This window comes from Phodopus roborovskii, unplaced genomic scaffold, assembly GCF_943737965.1.
Source record: "Phodopus roborovskii unplaced genomic scaffold, PHOROB, whole genome shotgun sequence".
NCBI lineage: Eukaryota > Metazoa > Chordata > Mammalia > Rodentia > Cricetidae > Phodopus > Phodopus roborovskii.
In genome coordinates this window covers 17,997,111-18,010,536 of record NW_026126549.1, presented here as the reverse complement: position 1 = coordinate 18,010,536, position 13,426 = coordinate 17,997,111, and the positions used below count along the sequence as shown (strand labels likewise).

General features: G+C 39.3%; 1 protein-coding gene across 1 annotated transcript in view; it reads left to right on the top strand.

Moving 5' to 3' along the window:
- Fbn2 (fibrillin 2) overlaps positions 1-13,426 on the top strand; it is a 187,646-nt gene that overhangs the window by 57,019 nt on the left and 117,201 nt on the right. Inside the window, exon 7 of the mRNA XM_051200751.1 lies at positions 756-881. Coding sequence (XP_051056708.1) covers positions 756-881 — 126 coding nt within the window. The remainder of the gene's footprint in view (positions 1-755; positions 882-13,426) is intronic.

The following is a 13,426-nucleotide window of genomic DNA, read 5'->3' as shown; positions in this document are numbered from 1 at the left end:
TCACTTCATATTTAAACATTCAGATATAGAAAGTTGGAGAACTTACTTTTTTTTGCAATATAGACATTTTGTTGCTCTGCATTTACCTCTGGGTACCAGTTTAGCTGCAGCTCACAAGCTTTACTTTGTATATTTTCATCATTTAACTAAAAACACTTTCAGTTTTTGCCTTGTGATTTCTCTTTTGACAATACATTATTGCAGAATGTATTGTTAAATTCTAATATCTGACCTTTGCCCTAGGTCCTGTTCACTTCTGCTTTTCCATTAACTCTTGTGCTTACATACCTTACTTTCTATGGTTTACACACACACACACACTCACACACACTCACACACTCATGCCCATGTGCACACACCCTGCCCTGTACCTATGGCTGAAAGATTGAGTGCCTTTGAATCCTCAAGGTAATCACTGAGCTTCATGAGGAAACTCTGGGGACAGACAATTCACCATTTGCTGGGATGCTGAGAAGATAGGGACAGACTTGGTGCCAGAACCAGGAAGGCACACACTAAGAAGTTTTCTGTGACAAACCAAATCGGTGGACTGTCCACACCCCAGAACAGCATCTCCAGAAGACATGTGTGGTATACTTAATGCCATCAACCTAGGTCAAATAACAAGCACACAAAGACGGTCAGCTTCCCTCATCCTGTTAATCTCGAGAACGTTTTCCCCTGGACATAAGAGAAAAATACTTATATAGTCTGGAAATCAATTTGGTTTCTGTTTAAATGTTTTCTTCTTGCAGATGTTGATGAATGCCAGGCAATCCCGGGATTGTGCCAGGGAGGAAACTGTATCAACACAGTGGGCTCTTTTGAATGCAGATGCCCTGCTGGCCACAAGCAGAGTGAAACAACACAGAAATGTGAAGGTGAGAGTGTTGAGGGGCTCGAGCCTGGCCGCTGACTTTGAACTAAGCACGAAAATGCTTCATCTGGAATTGTTAAAACTAATGACGACAATAATGATTCTTTATCTTAATATGGAAGTGAATGTGTAGCCTGTAGGGTTGGGTTTTAGGAGCATATATTCTAGCCTTAAATGTTTTAACCTGCAAAAAGGAAGTGAACCCTTTGCAGCTGGTTATCTCATTAGCCATGGTAGTAAGAGTGAGAGTCATTCAGCCTCATAATTTCTTTCATAAGGTAGGTTTTCATTTCTTCTGTGAATTTTTTCAAGTAAATTTGTTGTTCTAATTTATCTGGGATTAAAGTCTGTGTCATTATTATAAAACTTAAGAAACTTCTAAATGCATCAGCTTCAAGATCATGTTTATGTTTAGAATGCTTTTAGTAGTACTGAAACTTTTCTGTCATTACAATACTTTAATGAATTTATTTCACCAAAGGTAAATTTTTAGTCTCTCTCTCTCTCTCTCTCTCTCTCTCTCTCTCTCTCTCTCTCTCTCTCTCTCTCTCTGTGTGTGTGTGTGTGTGTGTGTGTGTGTGTTTCTGTGATGTCTGTGTGTACATGCTCCTGTGTATAAGGATGGATATGCGCATGCTGTGGTGTATCTATCCCATGGTATGTGTGTGGAAGTTAGAGGACAGCTTAAGGTCCTCATCTTCCATCTGGTTCGAGACAGGTCTCTTGGATTCTCCTAGCTCTACCTTCTATGTCACTATGAGAACACCGGGACTACATAAATGCTACCATATCAGCCTTTAGATGAATTCTGAAGATCTGAACTTAGATCCTCATGCTTCTACAGCAAGGTACCCACTGAGCCTCTGTATAGCCCAAAGACAGTTTTAAAGACAGTAATATATAATTATTCTAGTTAGTGGTAAAACAGCATTCTCATTTACTCTAGTTAAGATTTCTCCTGTTAAGCCGAGCATTGGTGGCATATGCCTTTAATCCTAGCACTTGGGAGGCAGAGGCAGGGCAGATCTCTGTGAGTTCGAGGCCAGCCTGGTCTACAGAGCTAATTCCAGGACAGCAGGACAGGCTCCAAAGCAATACAGAAAAAAAAAAAATCTCCTTTTATAAAAGGCAGTAGTGTATTTTATCTTGACAAATTCCAAAGAAACAGGCCTATCTATCTATATAGACAAGGAAATTGGAAAGTGAAAAATGTAGTACCTAATTGTACACAGCAAATGGGGGTCTGAGCATTGGGAAAGAGGAGATAGTGTGTGTGTGGGCATAGAAGCTACTGTTTCTCTACTAGCCACCACAATCCTGTGTGTTGTTGGCTAGCGTCATTCTCTATTTTCTACAATCTTCTTCTATTTATTGATAGTCAGTCTGCACTCATCTTTACAGTCTTACACATTTAACACAGTTACCAGGTAATTTCATGTTCCTCACAACAGGAAAGTAAGAAGAATGTAATTGCTTAAGGACCAAATAAATTTTCTGTGACACTGTTTTTTAATACCATTCAAGTATTTGTGCTACTTCAATTCAATATTGGTCATCAGTATATTTATAATAAAAAGGTTAAAAAATATTTGCGAATGAGCATTAGAAGTGCTCCAAACATTAAATGGTCTACCAAGAGTGCTGCTATTTCAATCTTCCTTCCTAGAGTTTTGGAGGATTTTATTCCATTGATCACTATTTTTCCCCACTTCCTTCTACTTTTAATTTATGGAATAAACTCCAAAGTCTACCTGAGAGTGAAGGAAGAAAAGCCAGTCTTTGATTATAGGTGAGAAGGCACAGACGCTGGCTGATGCTAATGCTTGTGACATTTCCGTTTCCATCAAACAATGACTTTCTCTTTAGTTGAAAATGGAGGAGGTCTTTTCTCCATCAGGTTTCATCCAAAGAGCTTGCAGAGCCAACAGAGCTCAGGGGAAGACAGGGCAACTCTTTATTCCCGCTTGCCCAGTCCTTTGGGGATGGGAATTATTGATATAACATAGGCACACCCGGGGACCTGAATCCAGTCATGTCTTGGCTTCCATCCTGCTCAGGCAGCCAAGTCCATTTAAGCATTGCCCAGAAAGAAGTCTATGATTTAGTGTTTGCGATTTGTGGAAATGGAGGAACTGGAACAAGGGCTGATTAGGAATTGAAACCTAAAGGATTTGTGAAAGCTTTACTTGTCTATAAGGCATATTTATTTAGATCTGTCTTCAAAGTGGCTATTATCAATTTTCTTTGGGTAATATTCTTCCTGTATACAAAAGAACAAGCAGTACTTACATGAAATTATTTAATTCAATTAGTATCAAATAGTTCCTTGAGATACCAAAGCTGTGGCTATACACAATATTGGGTTTTGAATTATACTCACATATAGTTTAATGTTGTGTTGTCATAAGCTCAAATTGGTGAATGTTCTAAATAAAAATATAGCCACGGCAGCTACTTTTTATTATCAAAACCTAGGTACTTAAATGTCAGTGTTTTTAAAAAAATGTAAAATGGAGTACTGGCAGATTTATTTTTAAATTATGCCCTTTCTGTTTTTACTATATGGAATTCTATGCTTTTGTTCATGTAAAAGAAACCTCTTAATATTTAAGTGTCTCTGTCTGCTCAAAACTAAGAGGACACAGCATTGTTGAGTCTGAGCCACTGGGGTGCTGGTGTCCTTAGTAGGAAATCACAACACTGGGCCATTGTTGATTGTTGATGATTGTGATGTCATTGCACTTTGTGTGTATTTGTTGACCATTTATTCCAAGTGCTTGAGTAAGATTCCTGAGGACAGAAATCCTTCCTTCTTCACTACTGTGTTCCAGATCTGAGAACTATTTCTGACATACTTGGCAGACTTCTTACCAAGAGATGTTGATTAGCAGAAAGTTTATACAATGGTGATCTGTTTGACCTGAATCCATGTCCAAAAAGTAGTCTAACTGTGAGACCAGAATAAAGCTGTGTTTGGAAAGAGGAAATTCGTCAAGCAGAAATCTTCTTTCATTGGACCAGCTATTGGTTCCTTTTAAAAATACTATTCATTTATTTATTCACTCATTCATTCCTTGATTGATTGATTTGGAGATGAGTCTCACCTTATAGCCTGGCTGCCTGGAACTATATGGCAAATCTGGCCTTAAACTTCTACCAATCTTCCTGCCACTGGGAGACCAAAATAAACATTAAATGTGGTGTGTTGCTTTTGTCTTTCGTGTCAATGTCCCTTCATGTTGACCTATCGTTCTGAGGTTAGAGAATCTTTGCTTTCTATAAAGATGGAAGGACACCTCTGATACCTGCTCACCAATCAGAACATCCTCTTTTGCTATTTTGAAAGGCTTGATCCTACCAGTCATGGAGTCTGAGCATCAATAGCTTATGTCCTGATTCAGGGTGAGGACAGACTCCATCTCTTTAATGTATGAAGCCTTTGCCTTACAGCCTTCATGGAAGCTATTGTGTTTTACATAGGTGGTCTGGTATGTTTCTGCTATGTGTCTGGTTTCCCCTCTCGTGTCCAAAGTAGACTACTAGTCAAGCCCTAAATCTCAACCAAAATCTAGAAGAAGTATGCATCCACATTTGTTTGTAGATGTGGAAAGAGAATCACTTCTCCATTCTCTTTGGTTAGGGGCCCAGCTCCATAAACCTCTTGATGATAGTCGCTGCACCCATGCTTATTTCTCTTGCGTCCGTTTGTTTCCAAAATCTAATTTTCTGATTCTGTCAGACATCAGGCAAATGATTCTTCAGTGGAGTAAGTGATTTCCTCACAGCCAAAGAGGAGATTGGTTCAACCACTTATCCCACTCAGACATTCATTACTATAAATATTCATGTAGCTTAAATGAAGATGAGACACTAAGTGCCTCCATGCACTATGACGCGCTACTGAGACTGCCCAGCTTTCTTCTTTCTACAAACACGCTGTGTCAGTTTTCTTTGCCCTGTGCATGGATAGAGACAAGTGGGTACCAGATGTCCTTGACTGTCCCCCTCTTCCCCACTGTACCTTCTCTAACATTCCTGAGACATTTATTCTGTCTTGGCAGATTGTGTAGGCAGGAAGCCGCATCACAGCCTTTACTTCTAGTGACTCTTTATGTGTCCGACGCTTGTTTTAAATTTATCCCGAAGAGTCTTTGGCCTGGGTCTATTTACACAGCATTTTGTCATTTGGAGTCTTGAGACAACAAATGTATTTATTTGTGCTTGGTAAACTCCCAGAACATGTTGGCATGGTGTCCTTTGCTGCTGTTGCAACTCTGCTTTGTTAACGCAGGGGAGATGTTATTTGCTTTTACTCAGATTTCCAAAAGTAAACTAATTTTAAAGTAAAGAATAAATGCTCCAGCTATTTCTTGGAGCGAAGCCTATGTGGGAAATGGATAGTGAGGGAAGACAGTTGCTAGCTATGGAAGCCGATAAAACCTGGGCAACCACCAGTCAAAGAATCATGAAAACCAGCATCATTGAAATCTTTCAGGAAGCTTAGAAGTTTGAGGTTGAAACAGATATATTACCTCTGTTGAATACGGAAGTTGAGACTCCTGTATCCAAACCTATTTCCCACCCGCATAATAAAACATACTTAATCCCCCCGTCACTTATCCCACTGGGTCTCAAATTGCCTTGTTATTTTTCTCATGCCTGAGTCTGCCAGCAGACTACGTGTAGCAATAATAATGGCTAATGTTCACTATGCACTTACCATAACCTCTGACAGTATTGGGGCAGTAAGATAACCCAGTTTACATTGGCTGTTGTACTGAATCATCACAACAGAGTGGGAGGGTGGCCTACTAACACTGATCTACTTTACAACTGAAAACACCAAGGCACAGAAGGCCTATGAACCCTCTCCAGGTAACATGACTAAAATGTGACATTACTAAGATCCAGCCTGTTCTTGGTCAGGGCTGTCAATCAGACAGGTGGGTACCCAAGACGTACATTCCCCGAAGGACTTCCTTGAGCAGTTCCTCCTTTTCTCAGTTTGTGTATTGTGGCACGATTCTGGAACTAGGTCAAAAGTAGATGCAGTTTTGTGGTTCAGTCCCTGGCTATGGAGTCAGTAAGCTTCATGAATGGAAAAGGCACCATCACCACCCTGATGGGGCAAAGACAGGAAGCACGAATCTTAATCTTTCATTCTTCATTTTGTCCTTCCTGTTCACAAGAAGCTTCCCAATGTCACTGATGATGATGGTTGTATGTAACCTGGAGTTCTGTGGCTCCAGATGAGTTGCCAACCCAGCTCTCTACTCAGAGTGGGCATTTGAAGCATGCCCACTTCGCCAGTGTACAGGTGCTTTTCAGGAGATTGGCCCCAAAGACCTACTTCTGCAGGAAGCTTCCTTCCCTCTGAAATGCTTTCTGTTGCCTCTCTGGATGGTACATTTATATACCCAGCCAGTGAGTTTTCTGGAACATTCTGTATTCACTAGATTGTGATTTATTCTGTACCAGTGCACTGAACTAACCCACTTACCGAAACTATAGAACCTTAATGGGTGTAGGAAAGCAAGAGTCTGCGCTAAGGGGGTAAAACTGAAACTTGTTCATGGGAGGGTTCAATAGCATCGTGCTAGAGAAATAGTTATAAAGAGTGTGTTCACCCATCCTACGGAAAGATAAGGTGAAAACTTTAAAGAAGAGAATTGATGGGTGTAGGGACAATACCTTTAATCCCAGTACAGGAAGGCAGATAAAAACTAGCCCTTTAAACACACACACACACACACACACACACACACACACACACACAATGCCCTTGTTTTTTGTTTTTTGTTTGTTTGGTTTTTTTGGTTTTTTTTTTTTTTTTTTTGGTAAACCAGGTGTTGTCTCTGAAGGATGCAAGGAGTCTCCTCCAAGACTGAAAACCCTCAAACCCAGTTATTTTCTCCTTAATTGTCAAGGGCTTAGCATGCAAATAGTCTGGCCCAAAAATATTCAACAAAGGATGATGTCCAGGAAAACAGAAACAAATATATATTATGTACTCAATGAGGGATGTCATAAATTATGCAGTGAATGATGTGTTGAGATAACTAGATATTAAATTTGAAAAATATTTGATTGGAGTGTTACATGTTATATAGACCTAGGCCCAAGAAGGCATACTCCAATATTTTGTCAACCCTAAATCTGTAGAGGAATAGATTGGTAAATTTCAGTCTATAAAAGAAAAGTAAATTCCATGCTAATAAAAGAGAAAAACACCACAAACATGAACAAAAGACACATGAAAAACTGAAAAAAGCTGTTATTAGCACAGATAAAGACAAATTTTTCAAAATACATACAGAACTTCATTGAATCAATAAGAATATTTCTAATAAGAAGATCAGAGATCTTCACTGTTGAAAAAGGCAATTGTTATATAAGTGCTGTTTTAAAATGTTTTATCTTACATAGAATAAAAATATGTAAACCAATGCAGAGATAACTTTTTTATGTATAGTGTATGACAAAATAAAATTCTAATGAAATCTATTTCACTGAAGGTTTTAGGCCATAGACATGATCACAAATTCCTGACCAAAAAAAAAAAAAAAAAAAAAAAAATTAGTATTATTTTTAACAACCAGAATACAAATGTACTTACCATATTTAATCTATTAATTTTAGTCCTAAAATATTATCCTATATTTATATTCACCATTAAAAATGATAGACATAAGGTTATGTCTTTTTTTTTCTAATGGCAAAATACAGTAAATAATACATATAATAGTGGAATGATTGGTATAAAGCACAAAGTAGGAAATATGACCTTTTAAAAAATCGTGGTTGCCTCATATGTTTATGTAAATGTGTTAAAGATATATTTTCCATGACAAAAGCAAGTTATAAAACATTTACATATAAAAGATAAGACATTTTATGCTGAGGGCTAGACCAAAGGAAGGCTTTCCCTGAGGCCCTGATTATAGAGAAGGAGCATAATTCCTTCTGTAAAACCAGGAATGTGCTTGGCACAGCTAGTCATGGCCTGAGGCCAAGGCCTTGGGGAAGCTGTGGCTTTGGATCCTGAGAACCCTCCTGTTCCAAACCGTGTAGGGGCTGTGGTTATTAGTCCCAAAGCTGCTGTGTGCTTGGTCTCTGATGCTCATGAGATATCCTGCGTTCACCTTGGGCATTATTATTATTTGATAGGTCATCTCATCATTTAATGGCTTTTTACTGACTGTCCTATCTTTCATGAAAAACATGGGGAGATTTGTAATGGGACTTCTGGTCAGCCTGCTGCAAGTGATACAGTCTCCCCTATTAGCCTGCTCAGCTCAGGGCTGCTGCTGTGGGTTCCTATGGAGTCCCCACCAGCCCTCCCTGCTGATCTCCCTTTCCACCAGCCCTCCCTGCTGATCTCCCTTTATTGGATGTTTTATTTCTGTTTTGGAGATGCTGTTCTTAATAAAGTTGCTTGGCATATGACATAGGTTGTAACTCCATAGCCTGGCTTTTCTATCTTCTCATCTTCTAGCCATCACTCTAAAGAAAAGACATGTTGGTAAAGATCAGTTTTATGTATGAACTTGCTGCATATAGTATCAGTGGAAAGACCTGAGGGAATTCTCATTCACTATTCTAAAACATGGCTATTGGATGACTTGAAAAAAGGATGGGAAGACATTTTTTCATTTAGTGCCCCAGCCGATGGTTTTGGTTTTTTGTTTGTTTGTTTTTGTTTTCTTTTTGCCTTTTTACCTTCTTTGAACCATCTAAGTATATTTAAAAGTAGGGATAATTATTTGTACTCAAACAAATTGATAGTAAAACTTCTATGACCTAAAAGTTCTACTTATGATACATTTATACTGGACTGAACTTTAGAGCAGATTCATTTGGAGAATAGTGAATTAAGTCCACCCGTTCCCCCATAAACTATCTAGCAATGGTAAGTAGCAGTGGGGTTATCAGGTTGACCTTTGGATGCCCCCCACCAAGTCATAAACAGAAATACCACATCCAAGCTCTGAGCTGGGTAGCCTGCTTATCAGAAGTCCTGGTTACAAACTTCCCAGTTTCTTCCCACAAATGACTTCCTTGAGTGCACAGCAACTTTGCTGCCACCTTGACAATGAAGTTGGTCAAGTTAATCACCTTTTAGTGAGCCAACAGTGGGAGTGTATGGAGGGCTACTAATAAACTTTCTTTTGTAATTTCAAACTGAGAAAAAATGGTTTATGGAAAAAAGTACATACATAATTTTCAGTGAAAGTGTAGAGGAGATGTTCATTAACTTCTTTAACTCTTTTTAAACTACATTTGTATATTTACTTCTTTAGTGTGTGTACGCCATGGCACACATGGAGGAGTGAAAGGACAGCTGACAAATATTGGTTCTTTCCTTTCCCAGTGTGGGTCCTGGAGTTCCAACTCAGACTGTCACTGAGTCATCTCACAGGACTCAACAAGTTCTGTATTTGAGACTCAAATGGTGAAGTCATTGTTATGAACATACATTCGCTGAAATAACTATATATCCATAATTAAAACTGTTCACCAAAATCATTAACCTTTAGGATATAAGAATAGACTTTGTTATGTGTTGTGAATCAAAATCTGATGGTCAGATTCCTGGCACCCAAACAGTACGCTTAGGGGTAGCAGTAGTGTCTGTAACCCCAGGGCTGGGAGGGGTAGGTCAAGGCAAGAGGGTTGCTAGAGCATTCTGGCCTGTCACTCTAGTCACTCAGCTCAGTAAAAGCCCCTGTCTTAGAAAGAAGGAGGGGGGGTAGGGAGAGAAAGAGGAAGGCAGATAGTGAGGGAGGGAGCGAGAGAGGGAGGAAGAAAGAGGAGACGATAATGACTAGGATGGAAAGTAGAAAATTATACTTGACATTGACATAATCTCCACATGCATACTACCTGCACATATGCATACATGTACACACACATACATGCTCAGAGAGACATATAATGTTTTTAATTTTTGTCATAATTTTATTTTAATTATTGTATTCCCAAGTAAGAGGAAGCATGTAGAGAGAAATGCTAACTTAAGTGTGAAGCAATTTCCAGAATGTACATGTGAAAGGAAGAGAACAGAGTAGCTGTAGCATGAAGTCAAGTGCCCACACATCAGGACAGTAGGGGCTATGCCAACACCAGTACAGCCTTGGTGTTGTCATCATGACTTTCCTGCCCATGATTTCCATGTGTGTCATAAAAACACAGCATTTTATGACATCAGTTAATGAGAGTGTCGATAATCATTTCAGTGGGGAAGGACATTCAGCTCAGCTATAAAAGGTAAGCTTTTATAGGCTAGCAAAAAAAAAAAAAAAACTTCAAAAATATCATAATTGACATGCTGGAGCATATATTTGCATAGTCTAGTAAGCTGCTGAAGACAATGACATGGTGATGAGGGAAGGTAGAATTAGGGATTTCAGCTGACCAATTAATTCTTGGCTGGTCTCAGCTGGTTTACTGCCCAGTGTCAAACAGAGACTAGGGCACACCTGAGGTTTTAAGGGCACATTGACAGGTCAGTGATTTGTGAAGAGTAATAGGAAAGGGGAACCTTCATTGTGAAGGTAATTTAGTCTCAATGAAGCCTATGGAGTGCTGTAAAAAAAAAAAAAGTCTGGATATATTCCTTCATTGTTTCCTACAGCGTAAGGTGGTCATCCAAGAATGCAGGAAGGGTGTGTCTAAATCAGCTACTTAGAGTAGAGAGATGGGTGTGTCTAAATCAGCTGATTAGAGTGGGAGATGGGTGTGTCTAAATCAGCTGATTAGAGTGGGAGATGGGTGTGTCTAAATCAGCTGATTAGAGTGAGAGATGGGTGTGTCTAAATCAGCTAGTTAGAATGAGAGTCTGTTGCAGTTCATCTGTGCAACTAGTAGGCTACAGAGTCAGCCATTTTGATTTTTGCCATTTTCCATAGAAAAGGACTCCATAAATTTTAGTGATCCCACCACTTCCTTGTGAAGGTCCAGGTATGCACATTATTCTAGGCTGAGTCTGAAGAGTGATCCTTCCATACTAGTGCATCCACTTTTACCTGTGCACAGATAGTGTTTATATCACACAGTAAATGTACAGCTGCTTTTGTGAAGTGCTAGAGATTGAAAACAGGACCTTGCTCATTTGGGGCAAATTCTCTATTTCCAATCTGCATCTCCATCCCCGTGCCACCTTGTTAAATATTAAGCTAAACTTTAAAAATCATAATGTTAGGAGAATTTCCAGAATAAACAACAACTAAGAAAATACCACTATGTCCATTTGAAGGTCAACTTTCTTTGCAGGAGTTGTATGTAGTGTGCGTGTTTAGTGAGTGAGCATAGAGATTTCATTACATTCATTTTCTTTCTTGAAAATATGGAAAGCACAGAGGGAGCTCAGCACTCATGACATCATACTGCTACAGTGGAATGTAGAACTGAGTTCATTTTCACTTGAGACCATTTATACGGAAGATAAAAATAAATTGCTCTTAAATGTATCATTAGAGCATTGAGGAATGATCAACTTCATTAGTTTTCTTACAGGATACTGCCAAAGTGCTTTAAAAAAAAAAATCAAAGTTTTATGTGCTGCTTGCTAATGAGAGCAGGAGTACAAAGTACTGAATGCCTGAAACTTTACCAAGTCCAAATGGTTATAGTAAATTTAACCTTGGAATTTCCTGACTTTCATCTTTGTGAAATTTTCGTTTTTATCCAACCTTAAGGGGGGGGGGAGCATTCAATTCATCTTCTCCTCATTGAAAATTTGAAGGAAGTTGTGAAAGGTGGGGAGAATTGGAGCAAAGAATCATTAAGGGTCCCCTGGGAATATGGCTTTGTGGTGGCAGAGTGCTTACTAAGCAAGTGTGGGGGCTCTGAGTTTGATCCCCAGAGCTGGGAGTGGAAATAGAAACCAAGAAAGATGTTGGAAGATCTTTAATAGGGCTCCACTCTGCTGTTGAAGGTGCTGTTCTACACACATGTGATTTCACTGTGTTGAATTATCAGTATTCTAAAGTTATAAACAACACTTGGTCTGATTTATTGTAGTAGTCCATGTTCTAAGTGTAGTGTTGTTTCCCATGTGTCCTAAGTTTGGATTAACAAAGGGTAACAAAACATTTTCACCCAAAGTGAAATGATGGTTCCAGGGCTGTGGGGAGAGTCAGTTAACCACTGTGGTGATTTGGCTGTGCTCTCCAAGGAAACCATTTTGCAATGTATATACAAAACTAAAATTCATGTTGCTTAAGTATGTTTTTAGTGACATTTATGTATTTTGAAGTGGAAATAGTTTCTCGGGTGTTGTCACAATGCCATTAAATGTCATGATGGCAGTGCCTCTTGCTGCCAATACTTCATGACTTAATTACTTCAAACTACTGCCTAGGAAGATGCAGAACTGATTTCAGGCCAATGGGGGAACCATTTATTTCATTGCACAATAGTAGCCTTTTTACAAATGCTATTATTCATAGTAAGTGAACACAAAATTCTTTGTGACAAAGTTCCAGTAGCATCCATTTGTGCTAACATACAAAGGCCATTTTGAATGCACTTTCCTAGGCTTGACAGCAATGAAAAGGAGGGTTCAAGAAATTAGATAGATGATAGATAGATATAGGTAAAGGATTGATAGATGATAGATAAATGGATAGATGATAGACAGATGGACAGATAGATGGATATAAAGATAGATAGACAGACAGACAGACTGACAGACAGACAGACAGACAGATGATAGATATTACAGCATAGTCCCAAAATAACATATGACATTGGTGTCAAGCTGTAGACTATGGCACTTTCCACACAGCCCCTGGTGTTCTCCATCATCTTAGAAGAATCCCTTCCCTTTCATCTTCAGTGACCTGTCACTCTCCAACTTTTTCACATAAAATTTTGGAATTGATAGTCATCTAGTTTCTTTCTTCTCTGCTTACATTTCCAGGCTCGTGTGTTCCCTCACACACACTTATTTCAGACACATTTACTTACTTAGTTCATTCTTGCCCAGTTTTGTGTGTGTGCACTTTTCCTCCACCTCAGTTATTGTTGGCCTGCTTGCCTATTTGTTCAACTCTCACCTTCCCAGGGAGATCTTTGTTGGTCCACCTCTGAGTTCTCTTTCCACCAGGCATGATTCCTGCTGTGACACTGTCCTGTCCTCAGATGTAGTCCCGTTCTTTTAGTCACCACTGCCAGCTTCCAGAGAAGAAATTTACCAAGTCTTTTCTCTCAGCTCAGCTTGTCACTTGGATATGCTATTGCTGGTCTAGGGAAATGTTTATCTTATATTCTCTTTGTCTTCATATGGTTTCTGTCAGTACTCTGTTTTTGGAATGGGGCAGGGGCAGAGTGCTTACTATGCTTGAGTGGAAGTCAAGATCTGTGTGGAAGTCAAGATCTGAATATCCAGTAGTTTGTTCTGGTGACTCCTGAGCACAATTGTAGGCAGATTCTTCTTTGGGACACCAACTCACAAATAATGACTTGCTATGTCTTCCTCTTACCCTTCCTTCTTATGTTCAAGGCATGCTTGCCTTTGCCCCACCACCACCACCACTAAGGTCCTGA